Source organism: Protomyctophum bolini, assembly GCF_963924005.1.
Source record: "Protomyctophum bolini genome assembly, chromosome: 3".
In the NCBI taxonomy this organism is placed as follows: Eukaryota; Metazoa; Chordata; class Actinopteri; order Myctophiformes; family Myctophidae; genus Protomyctophum; species Protomyctophum bolini.
The window spans coordinates 40163999-40183327 of record NC_137864.1 but is presented as its reverse complement, the minus strand read 5'-3'; the positions used below and the strand labels follow the sequence as shown (position 1 = coordinate 40183327).

At 41.5% G+C, this 19329-nt stretch overlaps 1 protein-coding gene across 3 annotated transcripts; it reads right to left on the bottom strand.

Annotated features, from left to right (window-relative positions):
- Positions 1-3430: 3430 nt before the first annotated feature.
- rcor3 (REST corepressor 3) lies at positions 3431-18378 on the bottom strand. 3 transcript variants are annotated; one of them, XM_080756475.1, is made up of 14 exons: positions 18140-18378; positions 15476-15532; positions 14953-15030; positions 14539-14591; positions 13588-13749; positions 13011-13129; positions 12600-12678; positions 12202-12316; positions 10836-10942; positions 8699-8776; positions 7057-7114; positions 6339-6616; positions 5771-5953; positions 3431-4465 (listed from the first exon to the last, which is right to left on the bottom strand). In XM_080756475.1, exons 1-14 carry the CDS (start codon positions 18264-18266, stop codon positions 4217-4219), a joined length of 1743 nt encoding a protein of 580 aa, XP_080612601.1. In that variant the 5' UTR covers positions 18267-18378; the 3' UTR covers positions 3431-4216. The 3 variants fall into 3 exon arrangements, with proteins under 3 accessions (XP_080612601.1, XP_080612602.1, XP_080612603.1); XM_080756476.1 differs by having other exon boundaries at positions 3431-4462; XM_080756477.1 differs by lacking the exons at positions 15476-15532; positions 18140-18378 and having other exon boundaries at positions 14534-14591; positions 14953-15023.
- Between the last annotated feature and the right edge of the window lie 951 nt (positions 18379-19329).

Genomic DNA, 19329 nt, shown 5'->3' with positions numbered 1-19329 from the left:
CATCATGCCCTCTGACCTGGTGACCTTACGACCTCCAACCTGGTGACAGGAGAGAACCTGGTCATGAACTGGTTTGTTCAGAATCATGTCATCTCGTCTTCACTTCTAACTCTTACCTGATCTTAACCACGGCAGCAGTGAAGCACCTCGAACCCTTACCTTATCTTATGGCCTGTGACCTCATAGGCTTGGGGTTTAAGGCCCAACCCTAATCATTACTATTAGTATTATTAATTAGGATTCAAATAAAAATAAGAAACAGGGAGAATAGCAGACCCTCAAGCTTCCCATTGCGTTTTGTAGAACTTGCATTCTGCTACTTGTGAGTGACGCTGTTGTATGATGAAAGTAACGTTAGTTTATCGAATAAATACAAACACACAACACGTTGTAGTCTACGATGGTAACACCGCGTCACCAGTTATGGTTCCTCCTGCTTGTTACGACTTGGAATAATTGGTAAATGGTGCATTTATATAGCGCCTTTATCCAAGGCGCTTTACATAGATTGCATTACATTAGGTGCATTACATTCACCCATTCACACACCTTTACATAGATTTTGCATTACATTCACCCATTCACACACACCGATGGCGGAAGAAACCATGCAAGGCACCAACCAGCACATCAGGAGCAATCAGGGTTTCAGAGTCTTGCTCAAGGACACTTCCACACTAACTCTGGGGGAGCCCACAGGGATCGAACTGGCAACCTTACGGTTACCATGTGGCCACTCTAGCCCTGATATGATGATGCCCTGATTGGGTAGACCCTGATATGATGCAGGGAATTATGTGTGATACAACTAGCTGCACCCTCTGGTGGCGGGTGGGTGGTGTTACAGCGTGACACACAAACAGACAGACAGGCAGGCGAGCTAGGCAGGCTTCTATAGTAATCGCTCATTGCATTCGCAATCACTGCATTCACAACTACAAACCAGTGACTACAACATGACGTAAGTTACCGTCCTGATGACTACAAACCAGTGACTACAACATGATGTAAGTTACCATCCTGATGACTACAAACCAGTGTCTACAACATGACATAAGTTACCATCCTGATGACTACAAACCAATGACTACAACATGATGTAAGTTACCATCCTGAGGACTACAAACCAGTGACTACAACATGATGTAAGTTACCATCCTGATGACTACAAACCAGTGACTACAACATGATGTAAGTTACCATCCTGATGACTACAAACCACTGACTACAACATGACGTAAGTTACCATCCTGTTGACTACAAACCAGTGACTACAACATGACATAAGTTACCATCCTGATGACTACAAACCAGTGACTACAACATGACGTACGTTACCATGCTGATGACTACAAACCAGTGACTACAACATGACGTAAGTTACCATCCTGATGACTACAAACCAGTGACTACAACAGGACATAAGTTACCATCCTGAGTACAACAAACCAGTGACTACAAGATGAAAACCATCCGCTCCCGATCGGATCATAAATAATTATGGAGATAAGATAAGATAAGAGACAACGATATGAAGAAGTTCTTGAGACATCGACTCCAGCAGAAGATCTGAGCTCTTCAAATACAAACTATTATTCATATTAGAATGGACATTACGCACACACACACACACACACACACACACACACACACACACACACACACACAGTATACTTGTTCAGTTTTGGTGGTCTTTTGAGGTGGAGTTTAATATCAGTGGTGTGCTTAATTACGTGAGGCACACGTACACGCAGTATTTTACAGTCTATAAACCTATACAGTATTTTGTTCTCTTTATTTTAGAAAAAGATTAACTCTAAATGATTGTAAGTAATTCATTAAAGAGACTCATTGATTGTGTAATAAAGTTAATCAAGTTATTTAATCACAGATAACGAAGCGTTATCTGTGATGACGTCATCATTATTGATGTGCGTCCACTAATGAAGATTCAATCTGATCTGCACAATCATTATAATCAGTGATTCGCTGACATTAATATAACAGATCTACAAGTTACCTGGAACATTCTGCTCTCAGTGCCATGGAGTATGAGTGGACGGAAGGAAGGGGAAGGAATCCCCTTAAAGGGGAAACAAACCCTTAAAGGGGAAGGAATCCCCTTAACGGGTAACGGAACCCCAGGATTTGTAGTTTGTTTTACTCTCCAGGTTAAAAACTACAGCAGATTAAAAACTACAGCAGATTAAAAACATGGCCGACTGAAGTGAAGTGATGTAACCTTAACAGCTGCATAAGGGTCAAGGGTCATTAGTCATAGTACACAGTCTGCCATGTTTTTAATCTGCTTGATTATGAATTGAATACCCAGGACTTGAATGGAAACAACACCATGATATCCTTTTAGACCGTACTCTGTACTGTTTAATACAATATTCAATCAATCAATCAATCAATCAATGTAGTTTTTAACCTGAAACAAACTAAAACATCCTGTGGTTTAAATTCCCCTTTAACTGTGCTTAAAGGAGGTTGAAAATGGGCTAAGTGTTCCTTTAAAGGCTGAAGTGAAAATGGGCGAAGTGTTCCTTTAAAGGCTGAAGTGAAAATGGGTGAAGTGTTCCTTTAAAGGCTGACCTCTCTGATATTTGATTATAACATTTATTTATCCAAGGATTTATTTATTGTACAAAGTATGAATAATTATTCATTGACTCATTATTCATGGATTTATTTACTGTACAAAGTATGAATAAAAACGTATTGAATTTATCATGTAAATTATATTCCAGCAGTATCATTACTTCACTATGTTACATAGTATGTAAATTATCTCACATGCTAGTTTTGAATAAATATTATCCTGATGAACTCATTTACATATTCAGCTCTCATTAATTACAATAAATAATATTAATGTCATTAAAGGGTTACTATGTAAGCAGTCCCTGTTTTTACTTACATTAAAACATGTGATTATGAATTCCTCCCCATGTTTGTGCCCAAGGTTCATGTTTAGTTTCAAGTTTTAGGTTCATGTTTTATTTTCATGTTTTAGGTTCATGTTTTAGGTTCATGTTTCAGGTTCATGTTTTAGTTTCATGTTTTTAGGTTCATGTTTTATTTTCATGTTTTAGGTTCATGTTTCAGGTTCATGTTTTAGGTTCATGTTTCAGGTTCATGTTTAGTGTCATGTTTTAGGTTCATGTTTAGTTTCATGTTTCAGGTTCATGTTTAGTTTCATGTTTCAGGTTCATGTTTTAGGTTCATGTTTTAGGTTCATGTTTCAGGTTCATGTTTTAGTTTCATGTTCAGGTTCATGTTTTAGGTTCATGTTTCAGGTTCATGTCTTACAATATTTTACGCCGATGTCTTTATTAATATTTACTATAGTCCTACAGTAAACCCAGGGGGGGGGCCTGCAGAACATATAACTAGATCATGTAGAACACACACACACACACAGCTGTGAGACTGATGCGTTTATTTAAAACACCAATAAAATAAATATGAACGTGTATACATCTAATTAACATAATTAGCATACTTAGCATAATTAACATAATTAACATACAACGCAACTCACTGATACATCATTAATTCATTAATTAATTCATTATCCACTTTTTGTTTCGTTTTTCTTTTTTTACAAAGTCCTCTGGCTTCAGCCAATCAGAATGCATTATGGGCTTGAACCAATCACGATGCACTATGCTACACAGTAACGGGCGTGGCTGATGGTGATAATGATTTGAATAAAGATCATAATCTTTCAATTAATCGTCATTAGTGTTTTACAATCTACCAATTAATTAATTAGCATGTTGACAATGAATGAATAGCAGATACACAGAAATACGTCATTAAAAACAACATTAGTTTCATTTGTTAAGAAATTAATAATGCGTTGCCAAGTCTGGCTATTATGAGTAACTTTAAGCTTGTTTCTTTCCTGTCACATGTAATTAAACAAGTTATTTAGACAGATGTAATAATTGAATGTAAATATGAATCAATGTGGTTTCAAAATACTGTACATGTAAATTATATAATTTAATGTAATGTAGTTTAAAAACAATGTAAATTATATTTTATCATTTAATGTAAAATTATTGAATGTGGTTTAATTTCCTGCTATTTCTGTGACCTCACAGTGACCTCACAAAACAAACACAAACACATAATTGACACATCTAGGAGCCAATCACAGCCCTCCCCCGCTGAGTGACATCATCAGTGGCCAGCCCCGCCGCTTCTAGTGTAGCTGCGTAGGGCAGGACGTTGAGGAGGAGGAGGAGCCTGTTGTTTCCGATAGGTGATTGGCCGACTGCTGCTGGGCGGAAGAGCTCGGCGTGCTGGGGGCGGGCCTGGGGTTGTGATTGGCTGATGGCGCACTGGGGGCAGGCCTGGGGTTGAGGCGGGGGGGCAGGGAGGAGGCGGAGCTTGAAGATGACGGGCGGATCAGAGGGGGCGGGGCTTGACCGAGGGAGGGGCGTGGCTGCTGCTGGAGAGACGGAAAAAAATATAATATCACCATTAATTACATTAATTAATTACATGTTTATTAATGTTTAATTAAGCAATATTACACGAGAGGGGGTGGTTTAACAAGGACACAAGGTTACAAGGCAACAATGTAACAAGGAAACAAGGTAACAAGAGACCAAAAAACCACACCCATGTGAAGAGAGGGGCACTCATATATTAAAGTCTAACTCATGTTGATTAGGTGATGTAATGGTGATGTAAAACAAACGGTGCAAACAAACATTAAACGCCATTAACAATAAAGAGACAATATGACGTAATGGACAATATTGTTTTTCATTGTCAATGGCGTTTTTAAACTCGAACTAAAAACAAACATTTAAAACCTCTCGAAAACATATTATTTTTGGCGACGAAAACCATCGTTCTACAGAATTCTAAATTAACCATTTGGCCACCAGGATTTCGCTGTAATTAACACGAGGATTCCCCCCTTCACCCCGTTATACTATATTTTGAAGAGCCAAAACCTGCGACCGGATGTTATCCTGTTACTTACACTGTGTGTGTTGTCGTATCATATCCGGATCTCCCACTCTGATCAGAAAGGCTGACCGCGGCCGACCACCACAGATCTATAGATCTCCTGCTCAAGGCTGACCGTCCACCACAGCGTCCGCTCTGGGCGCCGTGGAATAAACCGTGTTTTGACCAGAAATGCGCTTCTCGTCAGAAACGGTCTCATGTCGTCCGCAGCGATGCGAGACAAAGTCAGAAATTAAATGCGATCGTCGGGATGCGCGACGGCTCACCACGGACAGCGCTCGAAGAGTTTAGAGATGCAGGGCTTTGAGTATCCTGTTATAATGGGAGTCTAAATGGAGCTGGATGTAAAAAATCCCATAGCTGGTGGGGACAGAGGCGTTGCATAGCAACCAGAGCAATGCTAAAAGCTAAACTGACGATCACCGCTTTAATATATGGAGTATACTGGGGGGGTGGGGGGGTTACGAACCTCTACATAGATGGCTGATGCCGTACCCTAGCCTAGGGGGTACGAATATGTTTGTAGATGGCAGGAAAAAATAGATATATATGTAATAATTAAATGATGTATTATTTAAATTAAATTATGTATTTGTATTTTTTTTAAATAATTAAATGATATATTTTTTATTAAATGTATTTTTTATTATTAAAATAATTAAATTACGTATTTTTTATTTTTTTTAAATAAAATTATATATTTTTTATTATTATAATAATTAAATTATGTATTTTTTATTATTAAAATAATTAAATTATTTATTTTTTACGCTACCTGGAGGAGGGAGGGGCGGGGCTGCTGCTGGAGGGGCGGCGGCTGGCGGTGCAGAGGGGGCGTGGCCAACGGCAGCGATGGGCGGAGCAAAGGAGGGGGAGGAGCCACGGGGGTCACAGAGGTCAACGAGGAGGAGGAGGAAGAGGATGTGGCAGGTGACGGTCCTGATGACACTGCTGCCCCCTGGAGGACACACAAGGTATTATAGATCACTGCTGCCCCCTGGAGGACACACAAGGTATTATATATATATCACTGCTTCCCCCTGGAGGACACACAAGGTATTATATATATCACTGCTGCCCCCTGGAGGACACACAAGGTATTATATATATCACTGCTGCCCCCTAGAGGACACACCAGGTATTATATATAGCACTGGTTCCCAAACCTTACCGTACAGGTAAAATATTAATGCTTCTCAAGGCTCTTAAATTCATGTTAATTAGCTTTAGCCGATCCACGCTAACGCTTTTGAGGGGGCGGAAATTGTCTTCTAAGGCCTTTCAGAACATCCTGTAAGGTAATTTCTGTAACTTTTATCGTCACAGAAAACGTTAACGGTTACCTCGTCGTCTTCTTCGTCTGTGCTTTTCCCAGAGGGCGTGCTGGAGCTGCGTTTGCCCTCCTCTCCAGCGGGGGCGCTGTTCCCAGAGGGCATGCTGGAGCTGCGTTTGCCCTCCTCTCCAGCGGGGGCGCTGTCCTGCTCCGCCTCCCACTCCTGCAGCACTTCCTCCAGGTTGAACCTCCGACGGTAGTTCACGAAGAAGTTCTTCACCTGGCCGACCGTCTTGTTCCCGATGACGTCCGCGATGGCCTGGAAGTCCTTACCATACTTACGAACTCCTGTAGAAATAACATATTGTTATGCTACGTACGCTATGATACGATGTTACAAAGACATTACGAACTCCTGTAGAAATAATACACTACGATGATGTTACGAACTCCTTTAGAAATAACATCGTTATGCTACGTACGCTACGCTACCATGACATTATGAACTCCTTTAGAAATAACACATCGTTATGCTACGCTACGATGACGTTATGAACTCCTGTAGAAATAACATATCGTTATGCTACACTACGATTACGTTATGAACTGTAGAAATAATACTAATAACGTTATTATAACGATACAATACGCTACGTTACGCTACACTTCGATATGCTTTAATCATGTAACAGAATGGAGAGGTTAGTTGACCTCTGACCTGTAGGAGGGTTAATGAACTTGACCTCTGACCTTTAGGGGGTTAGGGGTTAATTAACTTGACCTCTGACCTTGGACAGCCAATAGTTGCTCGTCGGTCGTCCAGCGGGCGTTGACCTTCTGGTTGACCTGCAAGTGGTCATTACAATGTTACACACTGACCTTTGACCTGCTAGAGGTCATTACAATGTTACACACTGACCTTTGACCTGCTAGAGTTCATTACAATGTTACACACTGACCTTTGACCTGCTAGAGGTCATTACAATGTTACACACTGACCTTTGACCTGCTAGAGGTCATTACAATGTTACACACTGACCTTTGACCTGCTAGAGGTCATTACAATGTTACACACTGACCTTTGACCTGCTAGGGGTCATTACAATGTTACACACTGAAGTCCTAACTGCTCAGCTGGTTCAGCCTCAACTGGATGGAGATGGAACTAACTGCTCAGCTGGTTGCTCAGTCCTTTGGTATGGCCTGCTTTAAGGAGGAGGGCCCTGCTTTAAGGGAGCGGGACCTAATTTAAGGGAGAGGGCCCTGCTTTAAGGGGGAGGGGCCTAATGTAAGGGAGCAGGACCATAGACTGTAAAAAATATGGACAAAGCGTTCCCCGGGTCTAACATGAAGGTAAAATGAAGCCTGTCAGTCCTTGCAATGGAAGTCGCCATCTTTCTAGATCCGTTTTGGCCCAGCTGGCCATTGGCTGGCCCAGACAACGAGGCGGGACTTCCCCCCTTCTTCTCCATTGGTTTTTATTTTGACTCGAGTGGGAGGGGAATCCCTATCATAGACTGTAACGATAGCCACGCCCCTCAGAACATACGCGACTTTATGGACATTTTTTTAATTAATGGGACCATAATTTTCCAATAAGAATATTATGACATTAGAAATGAGACTTTAAACTAGTGACTGGAAGAAGAAAGTATTCATGACAATGTTTATTAAGGTAATACAGTCTAGGTGAAGTTGGGTCCAAATCAGTGTTGGGCGCGTTACTTTAAAAAAGTAATTAGTTATGTTACTAGTTACTTCTCCAAAAAAGTAACTGAGTTAGTAACTGAATTACTCTATTGTAAAAGTAACTAGTTACTAGGGAAAGTAACTATTTGCGTAAAAAAAAGTTGTAATATGTCTAAGAATTTGGATTGTTTTTGGGAGCAGGTTTCACAAGGTGCATAGAGTAGAACAGCATAGACAGGTACTTACAAGTTACAACTTACACATAAGACATAACCTTTTGCCATGAGGGAGAAATAAACTTCAACTTCAATATAATATATTGAACCTCAACAGTAAACCAGGTGTAATTGCCTACACCAGTGGCTCTCAAACTTTTTGGACCTCAAAAGTCCAACAACTTCAGACAAGACAACTGGTAGACAATACTGTCTAATTAAAGACACAAATTGGCTCAGAACTTAAGACAACTGGTCAGTGGTCAGTCACACACACACACACACAAACACACACACACACACACACACACACACACACACACACAAGAGGCCCTCCCCTGCATGGGTTATGGGTTTTTCTGGGTCCAATGACAGCACCACAACAGGCCATTATATGAACTTTCATTTCCTTAGTGGCTTCACAAAATATCTGTCTGACTGCCCCCCTGAGCGGGACCTACTTTAAGGGAGCGGGACCTAATTTAAGGGGGAGGGCCCTGCTTTCAGGGGGCGTGTCTTGTCTTACCTCAGGCAGTCTGTAGTCATCAAGCCCCGCCTCCATGATGTGTTTCAGAGCGCTGTTCATCTGTTTGGCGTTTTGGACCTGAAGTACATAAATATGATTATTAAACCTGACCGTTACCTCTACACCTACATTACAATGATATGTTCATCTGTTTGGACCTGAAGTACATAAATATGATTATTAAACCTGACCGTTACCTCTACACCTACATTACAATGATATGTTCATCTGTTTGGACCTGAAGTACATAAATATGTTTATTAAACCTGACCGTTACCTCTACACCTACATTACAACGATATGTTCATCTGTTTGGCTGTTTGGACCTGAAGTACATAAATATGATTATTAAACCTGACCGTTACCTCTACACCTACATTACAATGATATGTTCATCTGTTTGGACCTGAAGTACATAATATGTTTATTAAACCTGACCGTTACCTCTACACCTACATTACAATGATATGTTCATCTGTTTGGACCTGAAGTACATAAATATGATTATTAAACCTGACCGTTACCTCTACACCTACATTACAACGATATGTTCATCTGTTTGGCGGTTTGGACCTGAAGTACATAAATATGATTATTAAACCTGACCGTTACCTCTACACCTACATTACAATGATATGTTCATCTGTTTGGCGTTTTGGACCTGAAGTACATAAATATGATTATTAAACCTGACCGTTACCTCTACACCTACATTACAATGATATGTTCATCTGTTTGGACCTGAAGTACATAATATGTTTATTAAACCTGACCGTTACCTCTACACCTACATTACAATGATATGTTCATCTGTTTGGACCTGAAGTACATAAATATGATTATTAAACCTGACCGTTACCTCTACACCTACATTACAACGATATGTTCATCTGTTTGGCGGTTTGGACCTGAAGTACATAAATATGATTATTAAACCTGACCGTTACCTCTACACCTACATTACAATGATATGTTCATCTGTTTGGCGTTTTGGACCTGAAGTACATAAATATGATTATTAAACCTGACCGTTACCTCTACACCTACATTACAATATGTTCATCTGTTAATAAATACATAATAGGCCTATGTATGATACAATGTTGTTAAACTGTTGTTAAAAATTTATATTGTTTTTTAACGTTCATTAGTCACCTTTACAACGAAGTATAACTCGTAAGGATCGTGGCATGAGCAACACAGCTAAACGTGTGCGTAGCGCCACCCTGTGGAATGAATGAGCAACACAGCTAAACATGGGGGTAACGCCACCCTGTGGAATGAATGAGCAACACAGCTAAACGTGGGGGTAGCGCCACCCTGTGGAATGAATGAGCAACACAGCTAAACGTGGGGGTAACGCCACCCTGTGGAATGAATGAGCAACACAGCTAAACGTGGGGGTAGCGCCACCCTGTGGAATGAATGAGCAACACAGCTAAACGTGCAGAAATCGCAAAAATCCCCCAATATTGTTCTATTGGTAATCACTGTATGAAATGGAACCAGGACTGACACCACATGAGAGGAGACAAGGAGAGGAGGAGTTAAGGAGAGGCAGGAGAGGAGGGGGTAAGGAGAGGAGGAGGTAAGGAGAGAAGGTAAGGAGAGGAGGAGGTAAGGAGAGGAGGAGGTAAGGAGAGGAGGAGGTAAGGAGAGGAGGAGGTAAGGAGAGAAGGTAAGGAGAGGAGGCAGGAGAGGAGGTATGGAGAGGAGGTAGGAGGTAAGGATGTAGGAGGTAAGGATGTAGGAGGTAGGAGGTATAACTGACCCGTCTCTTTTGTGATAAGGATGTAGGAGGTAAGGATGTAGGAGGTATAACTGACCTGTCTCATCAGTGATAAGGTTGTAGGAGGTAAGGTTGTAGAAGGTAAGTATGTAGGAGGTAAGGAGGTAGGAGGTAAGGATGTAGGAGGTAAGGATGTAGGAGGTAAGGAGGTAGGGGGTATAACTGACCTGTCTCTTCAGTGATAAGGATGTAGGAGGTAAGGAGGTAGGGGGTATAACTGACCTGTCTCTTCAGTGATAAGGATGTAGGAGGTAAGGAGGTAAGGAGGTAGGGGGTATAACTGACCTGTCTCTTCAGTGATAAGGTTGTAGGAGGTAAGGAGGTAAGGAGGTAGGAGGTATAACTGACCTGTCTCTTCAGTGATATCAGTTCCATATCCAGGGTTTTCAGGACAGTGTTGGCAGCCGAGACGCTGCAGGATACAGAGACCACATCCTCCTGACTGAGATACATACCTGGAAAAAATTATCATTATTATTATTATTATTATTAACATGTTCTGTCCATCCGACGTGTCCACACGTCATAAGCAATCCAACCGACGTGTTGCAAGGACGTGTGTACAGTACACGTCCTAGCGCATCTTCAATGATATCAGGCGAGAGAAGAACATTCTGAATGTTTTCTTTTTGAGTGGTGCAACCACTCCTACAACCAGCAATGTCCGTCCGTGTACACCTATGTGTATCTGAGCACCAGTATATGACTATTAGTACCAGTAGGGGGCGCCAGAAACAGAGAGAAGGATAGTGCTGCTCTGTTGCCTGCTAATGAGAGAGAGAGAGAGAGAGAGAGAAAGAGAGGTGTGGGGGGGGGGGGAGTTGCAACACTCGGTTCACACGGGTGTGATTTTTTTTTATTTTTGAGTGAGACTCCAAGGCCACCGTTCATGTGCGGTCCCGTTTACTTCCCGTTTAATTCCTGTTTACTTCCCGTTTACCGCTGCAGAAAGGAAAGGTCTCTCCTAATCCAGGGTGCTCTCCGCGGTTTTGATCTGATGGATATTGTTGAGTTAAAACTCATAAGTGGAGCATGAACTCATAACATGGAGCATGGATCTGCTACAAGACACCTCAGACAACTACATCTCCCAGAGTGCATCAGCTGCTAAATAATACTACTAAGGCATTCTACTAAAGAATGCCTCGTCTCTCCTGATCCAGGGCGCTCTCCGTGGTTTTGATCTGATGGATATACTAAGCTCTTCATTTCTGACTTCTCATCCGCCTCTCGCTCAAAATATGAACGCTTTGGATTATTTAGCGATATAAATTGGAAACGAGAGCAAGGTAAGCAAGGTAAATATTTTTTTTCCTTTTTTTTGCCCGGATTGTTTCCGGGGGCCATGTCTTCAATGCCACCCCAGAGCTCCTATTTTGAAGGAATCCCAGGGCTGATTGTGTTAAAGGTGTAGGGAAACGGAAATGGTGATCAATTTATTTTGAAGTTTCAACATGAAACACCGGTCTGAAGTTTCTGAACCAATCAGAGCGTCGCATCCCTTCAGGCGATGGGACGGTAGCTAGGGACGGTAGCTATGCTATACGCAACACGCATGGTGTGTGTTTGTTTACAAATCAGATTGTCGGCCAGCTACACCAGTTTACTGTTATGTGGCTTATTTCTACCCTATAATGTTTTCAGATACATATTTTAGCGTGATGATTAAGTCTTTTTCATTTCACTACGCCTTTAATGTAATAATAATACTAACCTTTAGGAGGTCTACATTTGGACCGTTGGTGGTGTCTGTGTTGTAGAGTCTGGTGTTCACGTCGACCCACACCGATCTTACAACCCAACGTCTGAGCTGCAGGTTCCACCGGGACCTGCAGGGGGCAGAGGTCAGCTCGTTAACTCAGGTCAGAGGCCCAGCTCGTTAACTCAGTTAACATGATCACCTTCATGCCCTTCAGGCATAATTATATCAACATTCTTTTAGATGTTTTCTCTCCACCCGGCCTCCTCCTGGAGGAGGTTCTAACCCTTCCCAAATAATTATTACAAATAAAATGAAAACAGTAAATGAAAAACCTCTGCTATGCTGCTATGCTAACACTGCTATGCCAACACTGCTATGCTAACACTGCTATGCCAACACAATGTTTTCACCTCTTTCTTGGTTTCCTTGTTGGGGTCGTAGTCGCTGTCGTTTGCTTCGACGGGATTGGCCTCTTCCATCTCCTCGTCACTATGACAACAACAACAACATGACAACAACAATAATCAATAAGGTTAATTGTTTTAATGTTTATAATAATAATAATAATAATAGCTCAAGTTTATATAGCGCTTTTCTAAATACCCAAAGCGATTCTAGGGGATAGGAGCTAGGGGGTAGGGGCTAGGGGCTAACCTCTCATCCTGGGTGGTCCTGGTCTTCATAGTGTTAGGTTAATGGTTCTAGGGGGTAGGAGCTAGGGGGTAGGGGCTAGGGGCTAACCTCTCATCCTGGGAGGTCCTGGTCTTCATAGTGTTAGGTTAATGGTTCTAGGGCGTAGGACCTAGGTGGTAGGGGCTAACCTCTCATCCTGGGTGGTCCTGGTCTTGCGTGCCTGTCGGTCCATTAAACTGGTTCTGGAGCGAGTTTTCTTCCACGAGTAATAATACTTCACCAGGCTGGAGATGGGCTTGTCTGGTAACTATGGCAAGGATAAGGAGAGGAGAGGAGGTAAGGAGAGGGGATAAGGAGAGGAGGTAACACACAAACATGTTTAGTAACTCTGGCAGTGTTGTACCCGAACGTGTTCAAAGAACGATCGTTCACGAACTCGTTCATATTGTGGGTGAACGTGAACTGAACGTAATGTATTTCGGCCTGATGAACGTCACTGTGAACGCTACTTTCTCAAGTTCAACTTCGTTCAAGAGTGAGTGTTTCCATAGTCTTCCAGGCGACATTCAGAAACATTTGCCTTCACAATAAAAGCATGCAGCTTTCACAAGTGTGCCCATGCACTGTGGTTGGTGGTTGCTAGGGTGTTGCATTGTGGTTGGTGATTGCTAGGGTGTTGCATTGTGGTTGCTAGGGTGTTGTACTGTGTTTGGTGGTTGCTATAGGTGTTGCATTGTGGTTGGTGGTTGCTAGGGTGTTGGTTACCATCTGCTGGATCCTATGGAAGCTCTTCCCATGGAAGCTGAAGGCCTGCTCAAACAGAACTCTGTCTTCGACGCTCCACTCATCTGGGAACGGAGTGAAGTTCGGAAGATCTGCCAACGACCTCTCTATGTTGTGTTTGTGCCAGAACAGCATGCCTAACGCCTGCGCACACACACACACACACACACACACACACACACACACACACACACCCACACACACACACACACACACACAATGACAAAGGAACACTGAAGTGACATTTCAGAAACGTCGCAATTTTGAGAAATTGCAAAGTGTGGTTGCCGCAGTCGCTTACTTAGGCCCCTCCCACTAATATTGTCAGCCAATTAGAATGTCACGTTACCCCTGTGATCATGCGTAAGTAAGTAAGTCGGAGGTAATATATCCCCTAAAAATCTAGTTGTCCAATTTTTCTCCTTGACTCCTGGAAAAGTAATTTGAAAATGTCTCTCTGTGGCCCTTTATTCCTATATATGGAGTTCTGTGTCAGGCATGCCCAAATATGGAGTGTTGTGATGTAAGAACAGGACAGCTCCATATATGGACGCTGGGCAGGGGCCCGGTCCAGAGCCCGGGCAGAGGTCTTTTTGTGGCGGTTCTGGACAACCGTGGGTCCGACCAACTCGACACCGGGCACTGCCCTCCCTGTGGGGGTGTGGAACGACACCGGGCACTGCCCTCCCTGTGGGGGTGTGGAACGACACCGGGCACTGCCCTCCCTGTGGGGGTGAGGAACGACACCGGGCACTGCCCTCCTTGTGGGGTAAGGGTTAGGTGGGGCAAACGGTTCTCGAGTTACATGGATTACAACCGTACAGACGTACAGAGACATGGTGCATTTATATATACATGATGATGTTAACATTGGTCTAATTATAATGAAATGTAAAAGATTACTAATAATTGTAATGAAATGTAATACATTACTTGTTCCACATTGTATCCGTGCTTCTCCTTGGCGATGGCAATGTACTCGTCCACTGTAGATTACAGTTACATGTAGAGTTTATACTTTAATAATCATTGTTAGTGTGTTCAGTAACAGTGTTAAATAGCTCTATATTGTGACAGTAATCATTGCTATAGTGTGTGTTCAGTAACAGTGTTAAATAGCTCTATATTGTGGCAGTAATCTTTGCTATAGAGTGTGTGTTCAGTAACAGTGTTAAATAGCTCTATATTGTGACAGTAATCATTGCTATACTGTGTGTTCAGTAACAGTGTTAAATAGCTCTATATTGTGACAGTAATCATTGCTATAGAGTGTGTTCAGTAACTGTGTTAAATAGCTCTATATTGTGACAGTAATCATTGCTATAGATTTCAATAACATGAACTTACATTTAGAGTCCACCAGGTGGTGGTAAGGAGACCAGACCAACATCCCTCCAGTGTCTCTGTCAGTGTACCTGGTAGCACCTTGAAAAGCATCCACACGTTACAATATAGGATCAATATAGGATCACTAATATTACAATATTACAATAGTATCACTAATGTTACAATATTACAATAGTATCACTAATGTTACAATAGTATCACTAATATTACAATAGTATCAGTAATATTACAATATTACAATAGTATCACTAACATTACAATAGGCCTACTATTATTTCTAAAAATGTCTTCGACACCCTGACAGTTTTCTGAAAAAGCCATGTTTCTATGTTTTTCAAAAATAGCAGACCTACAAGCTCGTAGCGCGCCACTCGGTGGCGCGCTATGAGCTTGTAGCTTGTAAATACACCAGAATTAGCAAAGATGCTACATTTCATCTGCGGTCCCCAAACGCAAAACTAAACAAATCAGAAACAGACACAGACAGGCAGTAAAGCTGGTTTAATCTGTTGTTGAAACTCACCAGGGTCGAAGTCTGGAATACTGGCCTGGTAGTCTGTGCCCACACGCATCCCCACATCTGGAAATATATCAATACATACATTTATACTGAGCCCACACAAATATATCAATACATACATTTATACTGAGCCCACACAAATATATCAATACAATGTATACATGTATACTGACTAGGCCTGTCAAAAAAAATCGATTCGAGTTAGAATCGCGATTCTAATGCTGTCCGATTCAGAATCGATTCTCATTTTCAATTTTTTTTTTTTTTTCTTCTTTCACAATTGTACCTATGGCCTGGGTTTCTGCATAGTGCATTTACTACCAGCTAAGCTAAGCCTGCCAATTGTATTTATTTGACACCTATTTTAATACTAATGTATTGTTCTGGTATTGAGTGAGAAGAGATTTTGTAACTTTTGTACTGGTTCAAATTTGTGCAAGCTAAATAAATGAGACATGTTCTCTTACTCTTGGATTTAACCTTTGTGTGTTTAAATCATTCAGTTGATAAAACCTTTACAATTATACAAGCTTTTTACTAAATGTACTCTGCTTTCATGCCAGAAGACTGGAGTAGATCATGCTAAAATTATATTTAATTGTTTTTAATAAAATAAACTGCTTTAGAATCGAAAAAAATCTTTTTTGAATCGAGAATCGGAAAAATCGAAAAGATCGTTTTTGAATCGAATCGTCACCCCAAGAATCGGAATCGAATCGAATCGTGGGACACCTAAAGATTCGCAGCCCTAATACTGACCCCACACGCATCCCCACATCTGGAAATATATCAATACATACATGTATACTGACCCCAAACGCATACCCACATCTGGAAATATATCAATACATACATGTATACTGAGCCCACACAAAAATATCAATACATACATTTATACTGAGCCCACACAAATATATAGATACATCGACAAATGTAACCCCAGCAGGGGTCCCAGGACCCCCAGGGGTCCCTGGATGAGGGACCCCCACCCAGGGGTCCTTGAGGGGCTCCTATGCCACCAAAATGTGGAACGCCCTACCAACAGTCATTAAGACATGTGAATCCCTTGACTCCTTCAAAACCGCTCTTAAAAGGCACCTACGGACGGCTGCAATTCGAAACTGGCCCCCGTAAAATATGAATCCCCCCCACCCCCCACCCCCCCTTTTCCCCTCACTGTATATCTTTCTTTTCCCTTTTTTCTTCCTTTATGATGAATTCCTGTTCTGTTCTTTGACTATATAGAAGTGTCTATTTGTACGTCTCTAAATGTTTTGATGAATTGAACATGGTGGACCCTGTTGTAAACAAGTGTAATGCTTAATTGGGTGGTCCACTCACAGTTAACAGTCTTTGTATTGAGTTTGTGCTTGAAATGTACTGTAATTCTGCAAACTGTTAATAAATATTTCAATCAATCAATCAATCAATCAAAACCCTGGGGTAATCTGAAGGGGTTCCAGGGGGTAACGAAGCGAAATGAGTTAAAATAGCAAGTAGCAATTAACATGATATAGACTACATTTGCTATTTAAAAATAGCAGATGTGTGAGCTTGTAGATCTGCTACTTTCAGAAAGATATATGCAAAAATATACATGAAATATATTTTTAAGCACGTACTAATCTGGTCTGGGGGTCCCTGGCCTGATCCCAGAACCAGGGGTCCTTGAGGGGTGCAGGTGGTCCCCAGTTAAATGATGGAGAGTTGCTAACCAAATGGAGCCTTATTAGATCTTTAACTCTGCATTAGTTAATTTACAAGATGTCTACACAATTAGAGAATGTAGAATAATTGTTATTTTAAATAAACGTTTGCCATGTTATCTCTCTTAATGGTACCAACATCAATACACCATGGAATTGTGGACTAAATATTATTTAGTTTTTGGTCTGAGAGGCTTAAATGTCATCAAATGGTGGTCTGTGGCTCAGATGGGTCTGAGAGGCTAAATGTCATCAAACGGTGGTCCGTGGCTCAGATGGGTCTGAGAGGCTCAGATGGGTCTGAGAGGCAAAATGTCATCAAATGGTGGTCCGTGGCTCAGATGGGTCTGAGAGGTTAAATGTCATCAAACGGTGGTCCGTGGCTCAAATGGATCTGAGAGGTTAAATGGCATCAAATGGTGGTCCGTGGGCCGTGGCTACGGTGGCTCCATATAGGAACACGGCGAGGTGTTCGAGGCTATACTGGCCGACATCACAACAACATGATGTCCTCACAGCGCCGTATAAACATTTTTATAAACACACAGCAGGTTAATTAACTAAACGTCATTAATTAATAACCTCACAATTGGGAAACAACAACCATTAATACGTGAATTAATGATAAGGCTCGTTGTTCGAGGCTACCATCCTCCGTACGTAACGTACGCGGTCATATATACCTAATAAGAATACATTAATGTTGTGCAAACAGAGAACTGATAGTTTAGTGTAAAAGACAAAACAGCGAGGATTCAATCTGCTGTTATGAAACTACATTTAATTATAATAAAATACATATAATCAGTCATCATAGAATAACAGGCTTGTTCGAGGCTATCCTGGCGGGTTGGCCAACAGCCTGCTGAGTGTGTTTATATAATTATAGTAGCCTATAAAATAAAACACAGAATTTAAATGTTATTAAATTAAGACAATGAAGGCATAAATAAATAAATACCGTGGTCTTCATCACTGCCGCTGTCCTCAGAGTAATGTCCATTAGAAGGACTTTTAGATCCGTTGTTATTGGATCTCTTGTTGCCGTGTAGATACTCCGAGGAGGATCTATCCATCATACCTGGCATCCTCAACACCTCCGATTAATTAATTACTCTTAATATAAAACAATACAATGTCTAAATAATAAAACAAACGGGTTAATGTTGGTGTTGATTCTTTTCTGTCCGTCTGTCTGCGGTCATACCGTCCCATGGGCCGGAGGGGCAGCTTGATCACAACCGTCCCCTGGGCCGGGGGGGTTGCCAGATTTAGCAGGAGAAACAAGCAAACCAGGTGATTTAATTGATTGTTTCTTGTTCTAAAGTTTCTTTCTAAAGAAAGTTTTCACGAAAAAACTGCTACGAGGATAAAAAAACCCGGAAAAAATACTTGTACGTCACGGTCCTCCATGTTCAATTCATCAGAACATTTAAAGACTTAAAGCTATGAGCAGAATATGCTAAGTATGCCAGGGACCCCCATTTGAAAATATATGCCAGGGACCCCCATTTGAAAAGATATGGCAGGGACTCCCATTTGAAAAGATATGCCAGGGACCCCCATTTGAAAAGATATGCCAGGGACCCCCATTTGAAAAGATATGCCAGGGACCCCCATTTGAAAAGATATGCCAGGGACCCCCATTTGAAAAGATATGTCAGGGACCCCCATAAGGGAAGATTTTCACGGCTCTAGCAGTGTTTCTCAACCCGTTTAATTCCAAGGACCCCCAGTTTGACATGCATTAGTCTACAGACCCCCATTTAATGGCATTTCTATCTTGGAATCTAATTCATATTTAAAAACAAAAAGGTTAATTTAAGACCCATGGGTCTTAAATCCCATAGAGGTCCCAGACCCATAAGGGTCCCATTACAGACCCTTCTATTTGGTTCCAAACTATCATTTAGCTGGGGACCCCCTGTAACTCCCTCAAGGACCCCTGGGGGTCCCCGGGCCCCACATTGGGAACCACTGCAGTATGGAACAATAGGGCGTTTGAGCGAAGCAACTATATTACAGTTTAAAATATAAAACTATTATATTATACTATAAACTACAGCTGTTTGAAAAGAGCAGATCTACAAACATGTTGTGATGCGACACGTTGTGAGGTTATCGATCTAGAGATAGAAACGTGAAAGGAAA